Source organism: Arvicanthis niloticus, chromosome 1 (genome assembly GCF_011762505.2).
Source record: "Arvicanthis niloticus isolate mArvNil1 chromosome 1, mArvNil1.pat.X, whole genome shotgun sequence".
Lineage (NCBI taxonomy): Eukaryota > Metazoa > Chordata > Mammalia > Rodentia > Muridae > Arvicanthis > Arvicanthis niloticus.
The window spans coordinates 146,337,532-146,357,416 of NC_047658.1; the positions used below are offsets into that span (position 1 = coordinate 146,337,532).

The 19,885-nt window shown below is 36.3% G+C and overlaps 1 protein-coding gene across 4 annotated transcripts in view; it reads right to left on the reverse strand.

The window, feature by feature from the left end:
- The window catches only part of LOC117704180 (cytochrome P450 2C40-like), a 42,408-nt gene extending 22,835 nt beyond the window's left edge, over positions 1–19,573 (reverse strand). The window contains exons 1-6 of one of the 4 annotated variants that reach the window (XM_076920415.1): positions 19,380–19,518; positions 12,762–12,937; positions 12,313–12,434; positions 11,956–12,105; positions 8,901–9,061; positions 7,636–7,812 (exon numbers count right to left, since the gene is read on the reverse strand). In XM_076920415.1, the coding sequence (XP_076776530.1) occupies positions 7,636–7,812; positions 8,901–9,061; positions 11,956–12,105; positions 12,313–12,434; positions 12,762–12,766 (615 nt within the window). In that variant the 5' untranslated portion in view covers positions 12,767–12,937; positions 19,380–19,518. Of the gene's footprint in view, positions 1–7,635; positions 7,813–8,900; positions 9,062–11,955; positions 12,106–12,312; positions 12,476–12,761; positions 12,938–19,379 lie in introns of all 4 variants that reach the window. The other 3 variants (XM_076920411.1, XM_034496216.2, XM_076920424.1) reach the window with 3 other exon arrangements.
- Between the last annotated feature and the right edge of the window lie 312 nt (positions 19,574–19,885).

Genomic DNA, 19,885 nt, shown 5'->3' on the forward strand with positions numbered 1-19,885 from the left:
AATAATCAAAACACTAATTGTACAGAACAAAGAGAGAATATTAAAAGCTGCAAGTGAAAAAGGCCAAGTAACGTAAAAGGAATACCTATCAGACTTACACCAGAATTCTAAACAGAGACAATAAAAGCCAACAGAGCCAGGACAGGGATTATTTAGACCCTAAGAAAACAAATGCTATCCCAGGCTCCTATACCCAGTAACCTCTCAATCAACATAGATGTCGAATTCAAAATATTCCAGGATTAAACCAAATTGAAACAATATCTATCTACAAATCTAGCCCTAAAAAGGATACTAGAAGGAAAAAGTCAACACAATGAGAGTGCCTACATCAAAGAAAAAACAAGAAGTTAATAGCGTCACAACAAAACTGAAAGGAGAGAATCACATACCCATAATACCAGCATAATAATAAGCATAACAGGAAGTAACAATCATCTGTCTTTAATATCTGTCAATATAAATGAACTCAATTCCCCAATAAAAAGTCATAGCTAACAGAATACATACCCAAACAAGATCCAGCATTTTGCTGAATATAAGAAATGCACCTTAATAACAAAAACAGACACCATCTCAGAGTAAAAGGCTAGAAAAAGTCTTCCAAGAAAGTGGTCCCAAGAAACAAGCTGGAGTTGCTGTCCTAATATCCTATAAAATAGACTTTCAACCAAAAGTTATGAAGCAAGATGTGGAAGGACACATTATATTCATCAAAGAAAAAATCCACCAAGAGAAAGCCTCAATTCTAAACATCTATGACCCAACTTCAATGGGACCCACAGTCAAAAAAAAAAAAAAAAAGCTTTACTAAAACTCATAACACACATTGAACCCTACACAATAATAATGGGAGACTTCAGCACTCCACTCCCAATAACAGACAGTTCATTGAAACATAATCTAAACAGAGATAGAGTGAAACTAATACATGTTATGAACCAAATGGATTTAATAGACATGTACAGAACATTTCACCCTAAAACAAAATGTAATACCTTCTCAGCACATCATGGTATCTTCTCCAATACTGACTGTATAATTTGTCAAAAACCAAGCCTCAAAATATAATAGAAGTTTAAAATAATCCTATGCATCCTATCAGATGTCCATGGACTAAACATGATTGTCAATAACAAAAAAAGAAAGAAAAAAAAAAACAGAAAACCTATATATCCGTAGATATATTCTCTATTCAATAAATACTTGTTCAGGGAAGAAATAAAGACAGAGATTAAAGACTTCCTGGAATTCAATGAGAATGAAGACACAACATACCCAAACTAATGGGACACAATAAAAGCAGTGCTAAGACGAAAATGTATAGCCTTGGTAAATAAATTGGAGAAACCGTACACTAGAGCCTTTACAGCAAAACTGAGAGCTTTAGAAAAAAAAGAAGTAAACACACCCAAGACAAGTAGAAGGTAGAAAATGCTGAAACTCGGGACTGAAATTAACCAAATAGAAACGAAGAGAATAATACAAAGACTCAACAAACCAAAAGCTGGTTCATTAAGAGAACCAAAAAATGGAAAAACACATATCCAAACTAGCTAGAGGGCCAATAGTAAATATCCAAATTAACAATATCAGAAATGAAAAGGGAGACATAACAACAGAAACTAAGAAAATTTGAAAAATTTTAAGATCCTTCTACAAAAGTCTATATTCAATTAAATTGGAAAATCTAAATGAAATGGATAAATTTCTATACAGGAATCATGTACCAAAGTTAAATCAAGAATATAAAAGCTATATAAACAGGTTCATATCCCCTAAAAAAAAATTAAAGAAGTCATTAAAATACTCTCTAGCCAAAAATCCCATGGCCAGGTGGCTTTAATGCAGAATTCTTTCAGACATTCAAAGAGCTAGTATGAATACTTCTCAAACTTGACAATAAAATGGAAATAGAAGGAACACTGCTTAATTTGTTCTATGAAGCCATAATTACTCTGATACCTAAACCACACAAGGACCCAACAAAAAAGAGAACTTTAGATCGATTTTGCTTATTAATATTGGAGCAAAAATACTCAATAAAATTCTCACAAGCCAAATCCAAAAACACACCAAAGCCACAACTCAACACTACCAAGTAGGCTGCATCCCAGGGATGCAAGATTGGTTCAATATTTAAAAATCCGTTAATGTAATCAACTAAATAAATATAATTAAAGGAAAAAATACATGATCATCTCATTAGATCCTGAAAAAGCATTTGACAAAATACAACACCCATTCATGTTAAAAGTATTAGAGCAATTAGGAATTCAGGGCCCATACATAGCATAATAAAATCAAAATACAGAAAACCAACAGCCAATATCAAATGAAATGGAGAGATGCTGGAAGTAATCCCCCTATAATCAGGGACAAGGATGACCACTCTCCCCATATCTATTCAATATAGTCCTTTATGTTCTAGCTAGACCAATATGACAACAAAAGGAGATCAAAGAAATACATATTAGCAAAGCAGAAGTCAAGGTATCACTATTTGCAGGTGATATGATCCTATACATAAGCCACACAAAAAATTATACCAGAGAACTTCTACAGCTGATAGACAACTTTAGAAATGTGACTGGATATAAAATTCACTCAAATAAATCAATAGTCCTTCTCTATACAAATGATAAATGAGCTCAGAAAGAAATTATAGAAACAACACACTCCATAGTGGATACAAATGAAATAAAATATCTTGGGATAACTGTAATGAAACAAGTAAAGATCTTTATGACAAGAACTTCAAGTCTCTCAATAAAGAATCTGAAGGAGACCTCAGAAATAAAAGAGAATTCCCATGCTAATGGAGTGGTACAATTAAATAGAAAAAAATGATCATCCTATAAAAAGCAATGTACAGATTCAATACAATCTGCATCGAAATTACAACACATTTTTTCAAAGACATGGAAAGATTAATTTTTAAATTCATCTGGAAAAACAAAAACTTAGAATAATGAAAACAGTCTTAACAATAAAAACTTCTGGGATAATCTCCATCACTGACCTCAAGCTATTCCAAAGAGCAATCATGATTTAAAACTGCATGGTGAGTACACACTATGCATATCCTTTTGGATCACAGTTACCTCACTCAGGAAGATACTTTGTATCTTTGTATCCATTTGCCTGCAAATCTTAGGATGTCCTCCTTCTTAATACCTAAGTAGTATTCCATTGTGCAAATGAACAACATTTTATGGATCCATTCTTCTGTTGTGGGACACCTAGGTTGTTTTCAGCTTCTGTCTATCACAAACAAGGCTTCTATGAACATAGTGGAACACATACCCCTGTGGTATGGTAGGGCATCTTTTGGTTATATGCCCAAGAGTGGTATTGCTGAGTCTTCAGCTATATCTATTTCCAATTTTCTGAGGAAACTCCAAAATGCTTTCTGTAGGGAGCCGTGGCGAGCGGTGACAACATTCACCATTACAAGATGGCTCTGGCATCCAGTGCTCCCACAAGTAAACAACTAATCTGCACAGGTGCAAGAAGCGAAAGCACGCCAAGTCACTGCCCATCCCGGGGTGTAATATGGGGTGATGAGTGAACAGCCACTCCAGCTCTAAGCACCAGGAGAAATAATGAAAACAGGTAACCTCTGGAGGTGGGAAGTTGAGGGGACTCTCCAGAATGTAAATGAGAGCTGGGAAGTAAGAGACTCTCAGGACCAAAAGAGAAGGACCTTAGATAAAGTGACCTACAGTGAGGAGAGAGAATCTGTGGCACACATCTCAAGCAGAAAGATAGGGCATCAAGTGAGGGATGGGGTTGCCATCCCACAGTCAAAACTCTGACCTATAATTGTTCCTCCCTGAAAGAACTGCAGGGATGGAAATGGAGAGGAGCCTGAGAAAAAGTCGGTCCAGTGATAGGCCCAAAGTGGGAGCCAGCTCAAGGGGATGTCTCAAGACCTGACACTATTACTGAGGCTATGAAGTGTTCCCAAAAAGGTACCTATCATGACTGCCCTCCAGAAGACCCAGCAATCAGCTGAAAGAGTCAAATGAAGATATTTTCACACAACCAATGGACAAAAGCTGCTGACATTTGTGGATGAATTAGGGAAAAGCAAGAAAAAGCTGAGGAGGAGGTCACTTGTAGGCAGAAATACAGCCTCAATTAACCTAGACCCTCAAATCTCTCAGACACTGGACCACAAATCAAGCAACATACACCAGCTGATATGAGGCCCCCAACAAACATAAAACAGAGGACTGCTGGGTCTGGGTTTAGTCACAGAAGATGCACCTAATCTTCAACAGCCTGGAGTCCTGAGAGAGTTTAGATAACTGATAAGGTGGGTGTGGGAGTGGGGACATCCTTGTGTAGATAGGAGATAGGGAGGAGATATAGATTGGGGAACAGTCAGAGGGTGGACCAGGAGGAGAATAAAATCTAGAGAAATAAATAAATAAATAATAAAAACTACATGGTATAGTTAAAGAGACAGACAGGTTGATCAATGGATAAAATTGAAGACCCAGAAATAAAACCACACAATTATACACACTTGATCTTTGACAAAGAAGCCAAAAATATACAATGGAATGAGGAAACCATCTTCAAAAAATGGTGATGATCTAACTGGCAGTCTGTATGTAGAAAAATCAAACTAGATCCATATGTGTCACCTTGCACAAAGATCACTTCCATGTAAATCAAGGACCTCAACTTAAAACAAGATACAATGAATCTATAGAAGAGAAAATGGGAAAGAGCTTAAAACTCATTGTATTGTGGGTAGGGGTGGGGTGGGGAGCAGTAATTTCCTAAACAGAATTCCAGAGGTTCAGGTTCTGAGATCAAGAATTGATAAATGAGAACTCATGAAACTGGAAATCTTCTGTAAAGGAAAGGACATAGTTAACAGGACGAATCAGCAATTTAAAGATTGTGAAAAAATACTAACTCTACATCCAGTAGAGGACAAATATCTAAAATATATAAAGAACTCAAAAAATTGACCAACAACAACAACAACAAAAAAAAAACTACCCAAAATGGACTATAGAACTGAACAGAATTCAAAACATAGGGATCTCAAATGGCTGAGAAAAACTGAAAGAAATTCTCAAATTAGTGATCAGTGAGATACAAGTCAACACAACCATGATATTTTATCTCATACCAATCAGAGTGGCTAAAATCAAAAACTCACATGACAGCACAAAATACCAAGAATATAGAGAAAGAGGAACACTCCTCTATTATTGTTGTAATTGCAAAGTAGTACAATCACTCTGGAAATCAATTTTGAGGTTCCCTCAGAAAATTGGAAATAGATCTACCTGAAGTTCCAGCTATACCACTCTGGGCATATGCCCAAAGCATGCTTCAGCATGCCACAAGGGCTGCTGATCCACTATGTTTATAGCAGTATTTGGGGGGTTTCCAGAATCTAAAAACAACCCAGATGTTTCATGAAGAAAAAATGGATACAAAAAATATGGCTCATGCACACAATGTAATACTCCTCAGCTATTAAAAATAAGAATATCTGGAGTTTTACAGGAAAATGGGTGAAACAAAAATATCATCTTGAGTGAAGTAACTCAGACACACAAAAAATTCATGGTATGTACTCATTAATAAGTAGATATTACCCCCCCAAATATACATAATATGCAGAAGACAATCCTTAGAATTCAAGAAGGTTAACCAGCAGAAGTGCCCAAATGAGGATGCTTCCATCCCACTTGGAAAAGAGAAGAAAGAAATAACCAGGGCAGGGAGACAGAAGGAGGGAGGGTCTTGGGTGGGATGGGACGCAGAGACAGAAAACAGGGAACATGATCAGGTAATGGGGTGGGAAACAAGACTGAAGCCCCAAGGACCAGCAGAAAGAATGGAAATAGGCCACCTTGGTAGATAGGTGGTGGGGTTTACTCTAGAATGTACCAGAGACCTGGGAAGTGAGAGATTCTCAGGACTCAAAGGGAGGGACCTTAAATGAAATGTCCTTCAGTAGAGAGAGGGAATTTGTAGAGTCTACTTCCAGTAGAAAGACAGGACATCAAGTGGAAGGATAGGGCTGCCATCCCACAATCAAAAACTCTGACACAGATTTGTTTTCTAAATAAATGCAGGGACAAAACTTGAGAAATAACTGAGGGACAGGTTATCCAGTGACAGATGCAAATTGGGATCTAGCTCAAGGTGGGAGAAGGGAGGGTTCAAGGCTTGACACTATTACTGATGCTATGGTTTGTTTATAGGCATGAACCTAGCATGGCTGCTCTCTCAGAGGCAGAACAAGCAGCCAAAAAGTCAGATGCAGATACTTACACCCAACCAATGGACAAAAATTGTGGTTGAATTAGGCAAAAGCTGGAAGAAACTGAGGAATAAGGCAAACCCATAGGAAGACCAGCAGTTTCAACTAACCTAGACCCCTGAGATTTCTCAGACACTGAGAACAAACCAGGAAGCAGATACTAGCTGATCTCAGGCCTCTGGCACATATGCATCAGAAGACTGCCTGGTCTGGCCTCAATGAGAGATGCACATAAGCCTTAAGAGACTTGAGGCCCCAGGGAGTGGTGAAGTCTAGTGGGCTGTGGGTTGGGAGTGTGGGGACATCCTGTTGGAGACAGAAGAGGAGATATGTGTTGAGGAACATTTAGCCTGCAGACCAGGAGGGGGATAACCACTGGAGTATAAAAAAGATTAAAATAATAATGATAATAACAATAATGATGATAATAAACTGAAGGAAAATCAATATTCATAAAACAGGGCTATCTCTGTATATAATCTCACTGTCCTCATTACAGAAATTGAAAACATCTTAAAATTCATATGGAAGTTTAAAGGATTCAGACATATCAAGCAGTGTGAAAAACAAGTAACAAAGTCCAGGGACAGACAGTGCTGAATTTTTAAATAATGTTTAAAAGTTTCATTAATGGGGAATTCTGACACTGTATCTCTAGTGAAGGATATAAACAAAGACAAAAGAGCAGACTGACTCTTAACAACAAACCTGAATGTTATCAATTGTTTTATAAATTTGAGTGTCAAAGAAAGTGTGGAAAACCGGTCTTTTTTTCTAAAATACAAAATGCCAATAGTTAATCCAGACAGCACAACCAACAGACACCTATCTTTAACCTCACTAGTGGAAATTCATCAAAAACTATTCTCAGAGCTTTCATCCACCTACTCTTTCCAATGGTACAACATAAACATGTATTTAAAAACCTCCATAGTGTCTACGGTCGCAAAAATGTCCATATCATTTTAAATACATATGATATACAAGTGATCCACACACTGGCTAATAATGATGAAGTGTTCATGTTAATACAGAACTTCTTGTGATTTATAACTTGATTGAAATTTGTTTCATCTTATCTGCTATTTGTCTTATTGTTCTATTCCATTTATTTTAAGTTTTCTTTTTGTTTTTAATTTAAAGAACAGGACAATAATCTCAATTTAACAAATTTGCTCTATTTTCCCAGGCCACACCCACATATGTATTAAAAATAAATTGTTTTAAAAATAATACTTGCATGGTTTTAAACATTACTTGTAAATCAGTAACTATTGAATGAACTATACCATCCACAAGCATTTTACTCATTGTATAAATATATATTAATCCTTTACCTGACTTCTTTGAATGAGGAAGTAATCAATGAAGTCCTGGGGATTTGTAACATCCAATGATTCTTCATGTTCTTTTATTTTCTCCAAAACGTAACTCTTAATACATTCATAATTTTTAAAAAATAAGTTATGACTTCCTGGACAATAATCAAGAAGTAAAGGGAATACATTGCAAACCTACAAATAAATGCAAGAATTTACTAAATGAATACACTTTAATGAGGTAATAAAGATATATTTATAACATAATGCATGATTGTTTTCATTGACAGCTCAAGATATGAATGAAATTCATCTTAGGTAGGTTGTTTATATATATATAAATTTCATTCTATTAGAGATATGATGGACAAATTTTGCAAAATGAAAAAAGATCATAATAAAAATTTCCACATTCACATTTCTTTTGAGTATGAAAGAATGTTCATCTTAGCTACTCAATGATTCAAATAACTCTGTTCTACAAGTTTGAATGATTACTAAGTCTCACACCTTTAACAATAGAAGTTTAAATTTTTTGGCTAATTTATACAAGAAATCTAGTGCCTGAGTTCCATTTCTATCTACCAGCTTCTGACATGTAATATGTATTTAGAAGTAGGTTCAAGATGCCCTTAAATGAACAGCACACTGTACCACTTTATAATTTCTGCATGATTAAACAATTGATTTATTTGAAGTGTGCAGTCAATGCTAGTTCACGCTAGGACAATTCTGTGGGTATGTATATTGTCCACACACTATTAAAATATTCATGTTTTCACTTTGACCTGTCCCTTTGTTAACTATTATCCAAGCTGACCTGATAAACAACTGTAATTATTCAGTTTTCCTGAAGGTTTTCATTCCCATTAATACTATTCCTTAGAACATTCTTTCTATACTGAGGTATTCCTACCTAGTAATATGATTTTTAAAAAGTGTTTATTTGTTTTAACGTAGGGAAGGAATTTCCATAGTATAAAAATGTTCTATATGTGACTGCCCACACTTGTAGAAGTGAATGGAATTATTTTACAAACAATTCTGTAGTAGTCACTGAGAAAACTCATGGATATCTAGCCAGCAGGCTTGAGCGATCCTGGCATTGTTTTACTTGCTTGTATATAGCTAAAGGCTTACAACTCACCTCCAGATACTTTTGTATAATATGTTAGTCAGAATTGTGGTGCTTGTCATCTTACTACTTGGTTACTATTGATCTTGACCTGTGAGATACAAAGATGATAAAATGTGTTTTCAGAAATAAAAGACCTTGGCTTTACCTGCAACCAAGGAGAGCTCAAAATTTTAATGCACTCCTTCACTTTTTCTACCAAGTTAATAAAGTTCTTATCTTCATAACCAAAACGCTTCTGGAAGACAATGGAGCAGATGACATTGCAGGGAGCATATCCCATGATGAACTGGGGATCACAGGGTGAGCCTGAAGATTGGAAACAATTGTAAAATTGTTTTAAAATATATATACATTTGCCCTTGTTAACAGGTTAAGGTATTTTAAAAATTGTAAGCAGTATCTTACCATACTTAACTGCTAGGTACTTACCTGATAAAGAATCAGGATCATCTTAACATAAACCTGATAACATAAACCTGATTTAGTTTTCATTCTCACAAGTTAAATAAGACTGTTCACTACCTACATTCAAGGCCCTCAATTTAAATGGCATAACCACCTAAAATTTAGCCAATAACTTCAGTATATGGTATTCAGAATGACCAGAATATTTATTTTTATAAATGTGTGAATGTGACCAAAATGTACCCTACATTAAGTTCCAAAATAAACATGCAATAAATATGCAAGCTACAATTCTTCAATGGTATGTGTGGACTTCCTGGAGGTCTCTGTGCTTATTCATAGGCCATACACACTAAAAGCTTTTTTGGATTAGGTTAGCATGATAAGCCACTTCAGTGTTTGCACATAAGTGTTGCACTTCCTTCTGATAATGGAGAATAGTTTTTAGCATTACCTTATTAAGCTAAGTTGCATCCATCTTTTCAAAAATGGTGGAAATATCACTGTGTACATGTTTGTTGTCAAACTCCATAGATTCTCCCTTTGGTACATTGACAGCCTTAGAATATATCACTTAAGTATTTTCATGATTAATTTCTTTCTCACTACCATAAATTTGTTCCTGTACTTATTCCAAGCATTTTCTAGAAAATTCATATTTGGCATGAATCTTTTTGACACATTCACTTAGAGACCTATTCTGACCATCCAATGAATATTTGTATCCCTCAAAGCTCTGTATCATGTCTCCTTTATGATATATAGAATCCTTTCCCTCTTTATTTATTTTTTATATTTTGGTATTGCTGTCACAGTCTCACATATTTCCTTTTTCTTTTCAATATTTTTGGAATGAATGTTCAGAACATATGGTGTTATGTCTAATATGTTTTGGTGCCAAAAGGCTTTCCAAGAATTACCTATTGTGTTTGCTTCTTTGGCTTGACATGTAGATGTGTTACATTAGTCTAACAGCTTAAAGAATTAACTTTTGGTTCTACCCATTCAAAATGTCTTACAACTCATTCATCTATGAGGTATATTGACAATATAGATTTTATTCTTGACATCAAACTGGGTCTGTGCTCCCAGGTCTCAGCCAAAATATTGATTGGAATACATCAATATTGGCAAAGTCATCATGTTGACTAAGACTCTTTTGATTCCATTTCCTATGCCCTCAGCCTTGGCAACGAAATGAGGTATAATGATTTGGATTTGATAGAACAGTTCTGAAAGAATGTGATTAATATTAGTCAGATATTTTCTCTAATTAATGGTTTTATCTATAAGATGACAAAAAAAAAAACTTTTAATGTAAGTTTTTGGTGTCTTCTGTGTGAAGAAAAGTGGATAACATAAGTGATTTCAGGAATTTTCAGTTCTGACATGATTTCGCTACCGAGCTTGTAAACTCTTGCTTCTGTGCTATATATTCTCATCATAGGTACCAGTGGATGTACAAAGCTCATTCTTTCAAATAAAGATATAACTCCAATGGGGTTTGAAATAGACTGTGAGAAAAAGGCACTTAAACTCTGTTGGACAGGCAGAGTTTTTGTATTTAGGTATGGGGGGGTGCAATTTTAAGAGCAAATTCTGCAGTATCCCTTTTTAAGCCAATAGCACTAACCCTGGCAACTTGGAGGGGACAGTCTGTAATCCATGACCAAATCTGAATTGCAGATCAGCCTGGTCTATAGACCTACTTCCATAACAGTCAGATCTACTCAGAATAATAGAATCTCTAAAACAAACAAAAATAAAAAACAAAAATATAGACAGTATAAAACAAAACAAAAATTATAATCTATTTGGAGAGTGTAGTGGAAATACTTGGAATCAAATACATGTGGTGACATTAAAGAATTAGAAGGAAAAAAATTAAAAACCAGGATACATCACTGTTATATGTGAAGGAAATATAATGTCAACTTCTGCTAAGTATTACATGATACACTTATATGAATAAGTCTTATGAGAGCATTTAATGTCCATACAAGGTAAAACAAATGCTATGTCAATACAAATGTATACTTTCCTTTCACATGGTCATTGTTTAAACAATGAATTTTACTTTCTAAAAAATATATGTCATGGAAACATCCACTGGTAAAGTATATTAAGAGCAAAAATGGGTGGTATCTAAAAATAATGTAAGAAAATATAAGAGAAAAAATACTCTAAGGTCAAGCAAACCCAAAATGCATAATCTACAATTACAAAAATATTTTTATGATCTTGATCCAGCATCTAGTACAACTGCAACAATAATTTTTACTGAAAAGAAAGTAAATATTTATCAAGGCCAAAACTCATATTTAATATATTTAAGCAAAACTTAAATGTGTAGATATTTTTCATCAAGTAAAATTCAAGGTATTGTATCACAAATATGTTTATAATGTGTGCATTATATTGGTCATGTAATTTATTTTACTTGTAATGAAAATAAATAATCAGTGATTGTCATGTTGTTTTAGTCAAGTTGACCACACTACAGTTAACTCAAAAGAAGGAACCTCAGTTGAGTAATTTCTCCAGGAAACTAATCTGGGCTCATGTCTCATTCTGTTTCTTCATTGCTAATGATGGAGACAAGCTAAACCCACTATGGGCAGTGTCAGTCTTGAGTACATGATTCTGAACAGTAGGAAAAAGGAAGTGAAAAAGACAAGCTGAATAGATCACTTAGCAGCTATCCTCCATGTTTTCAGTTGCAGTTAAAACAACGTGACTCATATACAGCCATGCATAGACCAAGATATAAAAGTCAGATTCTAACCTACACTTACCATTGTTTTTTTTCAGTTCCTTCACAAGCCATTGTGCTTCCTCTTGTACTTTGACCTCAATGGTCCTTTTTCCCATTCCCATGGTCCTCAGAGTACTGATTGTGAAGTGCCTTGTGGCTTTCCATACATTTCCATGGCTAAAACCAATACCTGAAGAAATTGGGACACTGAAAATCTCAGACACAGAAGGAGCTGGCAGGTAGCATCAGTGGAGTCATACCCTATGCCTGAAAAGCAAGCATGACCTCTACTCTCCACCTATCAATTCACTGTAGAAACTGCCCAGTATACACATAAGCATATGCACACACACACACACACACACACACACACACACACACACACACACACACTTACCCTGTCCTTTCGAAAGCTTATCAAAAATTGGAAACCTTCCTCTTCCAGAGAACTCTTCTCCATGATCAATGAGGGCTTCTTTCACTGCTTTATAACCATGCAATACCACAGTAGGCTGTGAGCTGAAATACAGAGTGAACACTGGGCCATAGGTTTTAGAAAACTGAAAAGAAATAGCAAACAAATGTTAGTGAAAATGACATTGTATTTTCCATAGAGTCAATCTATTTAGTTTTTTGATAGTATTGTGTTAAAAAAATTTATTCAGAAAAACTCAATTTAACTTCTGTATAATTAATTACATTGTGATGATTATCATACATTGATGGCCTAGAGTGTACCAGAAAATCTCCCAGGTTGTTGATACACTAAAACCAAAGATTTATCATACTAAGATTATTAATCTGATCTGTTCTTCATATTATGCAAAGAAACTGCAGAAAAATTACCACATTTATTTCCAAGGTTCTATTGCAAATAAGTAGACTCAAATTTGGCTCTCTGCTTATTCATTGCTGGATATTGAGCATCACTTTCATGAGAACCTCATACTATAATGATTTCAATAGTCAGATGAGTGTTGCATAACCAGTTGGAAAACACTTCCTGTTAAAACTAGAGATCCCTGTGATGAATAGTAGAAATAAAATTCCTTAGATTAAGACAAATATTTGACTACCATTCTCTTTTATTGTTACAAATGTACATAGAGTAGGCATCATACAAAGTGTACCATAGCATGAAGCATCATAAAAAAAAGCACATTCTCACTAATCATCATTCTAGGCTCAAGTCACAGTCTATGAATAGAATAATAGATGATTAAAAAATAACACATATACTGTTTATTGATTTTATTTCATGTATGAGCTCATGCATATTGGATTTACTTCAAATCCAAGAACATTGCATGTCTAAAATTCTGAGTCATTAAATGAAATATTACTTACTCTTCACCTTCAGTCAAAATAATAGAAAAGGCCACAACTATTTGCACCCTAATCCCACCCAGAGAGAGCAGGTATCCCAGGAGTGCTGATACACCAAAGATATACCTGTGAGCCTGTGGTCTTAGGTGTGTCAGCAGAGACTATGACAGTTGCCCAAATACCAGGCCCAAGTGTGACCTAACAAGAGCCCACAAGACCCAGAAGCCACTGAGCTCCCAGCGGCAAGATCCTTTTAGTTTCCATCTGTGCCCCTGAGCTGAGCCTGTGACACAAGTATCATTTCCTCAATTCTACCCAGTGAGAGCAGGTCTCTCAGGAGTGATGACACATCAAGGATCAAAGGTGAGACTACCACTGCTGCCCAAACACCAGGCCTAAGTGGCACCTGCAAGAAGGCCACAAAACCCAGGAAATTCAAGCAGCTGGAGACACAATATTTCCGGTTTCCATCTCACCACTACAGCCAACCTTTTGCCACAACTATAAACACCCAAATCCAGACCAGAGAAAGCAGGTCTCCAGGAGTGCTGACATATCTAAGACAACAGGCTCATAGACTCACAGGAGGGACAAGCTAGAGTCAGAGACAGCAAATCCAGCTTACACCAGAGATAACCTGAAGGGGGGAGGCAAATACAAGAACATAATGAACAGAAACCAAAGCTACTTGGCATCATCAGAACCCAGTTATCCCTCCAGAGCAAGCCCTGAATACCCCAACTAACTGAAAAGGCAAGATTCTGATTTAAAATCACATTTAATGATGATGAGAGAGGACTTTAAGAAGGACATAAGTAACTCCTTTAAAGAAATACAGAAACAAATAAACAGGTAGAAGACCTTAAAGAGGAAACACATAGGTCTCTTAAAGAAATACAGAAAAACACAACCAAAGAGCTGAAGGAATAAAATAAAAAATTGAGGGTCTAAAAAAGAAAGTAGAAACAATAAAGAAATCATAAAGGGAGATGACCTTGAAGATAGAAACCCTAGGAAAGAGATCAAGAGTCAGAAATGTAAGCATCACCAACACAATATAAGACATAGAAGAGAGAATTTTAGGAATAGAAAAGGTATGCTAGAAAACATTAACACAACACTTAAAAAATGCAAAATGCAAAAAGCTCCTAACCCAAAACATCCAGGAAATCTGGGACACAATGAAAAGACCAAACCTAAGGATAATAGGCATAGAAGAGTGCAAAGATTCCCAACTCAAAGGAATAGTAAATATCTTCAAAAAATCATAGAATAAAACTTCCCTTACCTAATAAAAGATGACCATGAACATACAAGAAGCATTCTGGATTTCTGACGGGGTTGAAAACTTATAGTCTTATAGCCAATCCTGGCTACTTACCTTGAGAGAAAAGATTTGAGTGGATGGTTTTTAGCTGACATTCATTCTAAAGCCAAGGAAAAAACCAGATTCAGAACTAAGTGTTTTAGTTAGGAGAGATGACAGAGGTTCTGGTTAGTCAACAAAATGATGGACTGGGTATTAGGACTATCTTGTACCTCACTGGTACAAATTGGCATAATTATGTTCTAATTGTATTTTGAGAGAAAAGTTTTATTTTAACAGGAAGGGTGATATGTAGGAGGAGCTAAGGTGGGAGGAGTACCTAGAAGAAGAGAAGGAGTAAGGAGAGGAGGAAAAGGAGGAGAGGAGAAGCTAGGTGATGAGAGAGAAAAAGAGAGAGGAAGAGGGGGGAGTATAGGGGCAGATGTTCACATGTCTCTACCAGTCAAAGATAGTTGATATATCTAGGTTGGGTATTGGGTTACACTTCTGATTGAGCATTACCAAACTTATAAAGCCTTTAATTAACATTTTTAAAAAGTATATAAAAGCAAAAAGGAAAATGGGGCATGGGATAAGGGTTTTCGGGGGGCGAGGGGGGCAATGGGGAAAGGGGATGGCATCTGAAATGTAAATAAAATATCCAATAAAAAAGAAATTTAAAAAAAGAAAAATATTTATAGAACATTTCATACTAAAATAAAAGAATATGCTGCCTTCTCAGCATCTCATGGTACTTTCTCCAAAACTGACCATATACTTTGTCAAAAAAACAAGTCAAAAAAATAGATTCAAGAATTATCCCATGCATCCTAGCAGATCACCACAGATTAAGGTGTATGTTCAATAACAACAAAAACAAAAAAGTCCGGGCAGTGGTGGCACATGCCTTTAATCCCAGCACTTGGGAGGCAGAGGCAGGCGGATTTCTGAGTTCAAGACCAGCCTGGTCTACAGAGTGAGTTCCAGGACAGCCCGGGCTACACAGAGAAACCCTGTCTCAAAAACAAAAAAAAAAAAAAAAAAAAAAAAAAGCCCACATACACATGGAAGCTGAACAAAACTTCACTGTATGGTAATTAGGAGGTCAAGGAAGAGATAAAGAAATTAAAGACTTTTTAGAATTTAATGAAAATGAAAGTTCAACATACTCAAACATAGAGGATATAATGAAAGCAGTGCTGAGAGGAAAATTCTTAGCTGTGAGTGCTCTGAATGAGAATTAACACCAATACTCTTCAATATATTCCACAAAATAGAAACAGAAGAGACATTTCATTATTCATTCTATGAAGTCACAGTTACACTGACACTAAAACCACAAACAGACCCAACAAAGAAAGAGAACTTCAGAAAAACTTCTTTGATGAATATTGATGCAAAAAAACTCAATAAAATTCGTGCAAACCAAATCCAAGAACATATCAAAAGGATCATTCATCATGATCAAGTAGGCTTCATCCCAGGGATGCAGGGAAGTTTCAATATAAGTACATCCATCAATTTAATCCACTATGTAAACAAAATCAAGGAAACATAACCAAATATCATCTCACTAGATGCTGAAAAAGCAAATGACAAAATTCAGCACACTTTGATGTTAAAAATATTGGAAAGAACAGAAATTCAAAACCCATACCGAAACATAGTAAAAGCAAAATACAGCAAACCAGTAGCCATCAGTAAACTAAATGGAGAAAAAAATGAAGCAATTCCACAAAAATTTAGGGACTAGACAAGGGTTGCTCTCTCTCTCCCTAGCTAGTCAATATAGTACTCAAAGTCCTAACCAGAAGAATTAAGCAACAGAAGAGGTCAACAGGATAGAAATTGGACAGGAAGAAATGAAAATATCCATATTTTATTGTATATTTGTATATTTGTATACGTAAGTGACTCCAGGTCCAGAGAAGGTAGTAGAAGGGGCACAGAGTAGGACTCTGGTATAGCCTTTAAAGTCTGAGGGTCTCAGGGCTTTCTGGCTCTCTGACCTGTACTAAAATGATGATAATAATTTCTAAAAAGTCCTAAAAATTTCTTCTGATGGTAAAGGACTGCAGGCTTAAGTGATTAAAACCTGTAGCCTAATAGAGGAGGATTAGGCTATGTGGCAGAAAGTCCCAAAATTCCACCAGAGAACTCCTTCACCTGAAAAACAACTTCAGCAATGTAACTGATTATAAAATTATCTCAAATGAATCTGTAGCCTTCTTCTACTCAAAGGATAAAGAGACCAAAAAAGAAATTAAGGAAACAACTCCCATCATAATAGTCATAAGTAAAATAAAATATCTTGGTGTGACCTTAACAGACAAGGTCTGTATGACAAGAAATTCAAGCATCTGAAGAAAGAAATAGAAGACCTCAGAATATGGAAAAATCTCCCATGCTCAATGGATTAGGAGTATTAACATAGTAAAAATGGCCATCTTACTAAAAGCAAGCTACAGATTCAATGAAATCCCCACCAAAATTATGACTCAATTCTTCAAAGAGAAAGAAAAATCCATTCTCAAATAAATTTGGAACAACAACAATAAAATAAATAAAATAAAATAATAAAATAAAATAAATAAATAAAAAAACTCAGGTGCCAGGAGCCTCCAGGTCCAGAGAAGGTAGTAGAAGGGGCACAGAGTAGGACTCTGGTATAGCCTTTAAAGTCTGAGGGTCTCAGGGCTTTCTGGCTCTCTGACCTGTACTGAAATGATGATAATAATTTCTAAAAAGTCCTAAAAATTTCTTCTGATGGTAAAGGACTGCAGGCTTAAGTGATTAAAACCTGTAGCCTAATAGAGGAGGATTAGGCTATGTGGCAGAAAGTCCCAAACACCAGGAAAGCAAGAGGCTCCCAGGACCCAATGGGGATGACAGCTGAAATAACTAACACAAGAAAGGGAGAACCTGTAGAGACCACCCAAGGGTTAGGAATGTCCCCCAGTTGAGGGATAGGGCCTTCTACTCTTCCCAAAATTTTAACCCAGAAATGCTCCTATTTAAAGGAAAGACAGGGACAAAAGTGGAGCAGAGAATGAAGAAAAGACCATCCAGTGTCTGCCCCACATGGGAATCTATTCCACATGCAGCAACAAAATCAAGTCACTATTGTTGCCAAGTGTTGGGGGCCGACTTTTAGCAGAAAGCGCCTATCAGCTTTGCAGCCATCTTGAGCCATATACCCTGACTTGAGACTTGGATTACAATAGCCTACAACAGCTGAGCACACTCCGATAATCTTGGTTTAGATACCTTGGGTGTGTGAGATTAAAGGTGTATGAGATTAAAGGTTTGTGACTTAAGAGTGACCTAGAAATCAGATTTAGAGACAAGACCTAAGGGCATGATTATAGGTGTGACTTAGAGGCATGGCTTAGAAGTGAGACATATAAAAAGCAGAGACAGAACAGAACTGAGAATCAGAATTAGACACAGCAGAGAGAAGACAGAGGAGACAGAGAAGAAGACACTTCAGAGAGTACAACTTGGAGTACAACTTGGAGTAGGAATTAGGCATTAGGTAGCAGGCACTTGGAAGGGAACTTGGAAGAAGTAACTTGGAACTTGGAGGCACTAGGGACTAGGAACTTAGGGCTTGGGACTTGGAGACACTTAGAGGAAGAGAGACTGAAGAATAAATGGGATTGAAACACACTCTGTCTGGTCTCCATTCCTAGTGAGTGCCCTCATTCTCTCTCTCTTGCTGAACCCTGACCCGTGGACTGGAGCGGCAGCTCGGGCCTCAACATTTTTTGGCGCCTGAACGTAGGGCTAGTGCGGTTCTCAACAGCCAAGAAGTGCTTGCTGACCGAAGTTTGATATAGCTGTCTCCTGAGAGGCTCTGCCAGAGCCATATCAGTACAGATGCTGATGCTTGCAGACAGCCATCTGACTGAGCACAGGGACCCAAATGGAGGAGTTAGGGGAAGGACTGACAGGGATGAAGAGGATTTTAACCCCATCGGAAGAACAACAATATCAACCAGCCAGACCCTCTCAGAGTTCCCAGGGACTAAATCACCAATTAAAGAAGACACATGGAGGGACCCATGGCTCCAGCTGCATATGTAGCAGAGGATGGCCTTATTTGGCATCTATGGGAGGGGAGTCCCTTGGTCTTGCTATGCATATGCATATATATTTGTATGTGTGTATTACAGCACATATATATGCATATATATGCATGTATGCATAGCCTATGCATGCTATGGTGTGCTTATAGATAAACTCCTAGCATAGTTGTACTCACAGAGTCCCAACAAGCATCAGATTAAGACAGATGCACATACTTAAACCCAATCATAGGACAGAAGATGAGGACCCCTGTGGTTGAATTAGAGAAAATTTGGAAGAAGCTGAGGAGGAGGGTGACCCCATAGGAAGAACTGCAGTCTCAACTAAAACCTGTACCCCTGAGATCTCTCAGACACTGGGCCAACCAGGCAGCATACATGTTCTGGTCTGAGGTCCCAATACATATACAGCTGAGGAGTGCCTGGCATACACACACACACACACAAACACACACACACACACACACACACACACACACACACATATATATATATATATATATATATATATATATATATATATATATATATGCATTTCAGTTCAGGTTCTTGAATCTGAAACCTAGAGCATTACTATTTTCCTGACTAGAATTAGAGGCAAAAGTCAGAATATACATATAACTTTATAGTTTTTTACTTTATACTCAATTTCACAATATTTTTTGCAGATATAGAATTTCATTGAAAACATTATGGCTTATATCTCTCTTTGCAATGTACCTGCAGAGCATAAGGCATACTTACATTGGTTAAGGATTGGTATATGTTCTTCACATCTATCTGGAGAAAATTTCCAATAATTGGGAGAGGAGTGGGGCCAGGAGGGAGCTTCCATCTCCCAGAGCTCTGAATCCATAATGAGAAGAGAAGAAGACAGAAGAGAGTGAGCACCAGAACCAGGACTAGATCCATGGAGACCCTTCTTACTTACCTGGTGTAATTAAGCAGTCCAGAGATTTTATAATGCATCCCCAAAATCAATATTTTGTGTTTGGTCATTTTTGTATAAACAGCTAGGCACTGTTTAACTCTCTTCAAAATAGACTTTGTCTCAATAATAAAACAAAATAATCTCCTTGATCTTGTTTTTGTAGGATGTCTGTAAGAGATTTGAACTAAATTTTATTGAGTTGTGATATATATTGTTCATAAATATGATCATTCAAAATTTGAAATATACTTGAATTTTTAAAATTTATTTATGAATGTGATTGTACTAAAATTATGTCAGTTTCCTCATCTTTCTTTTT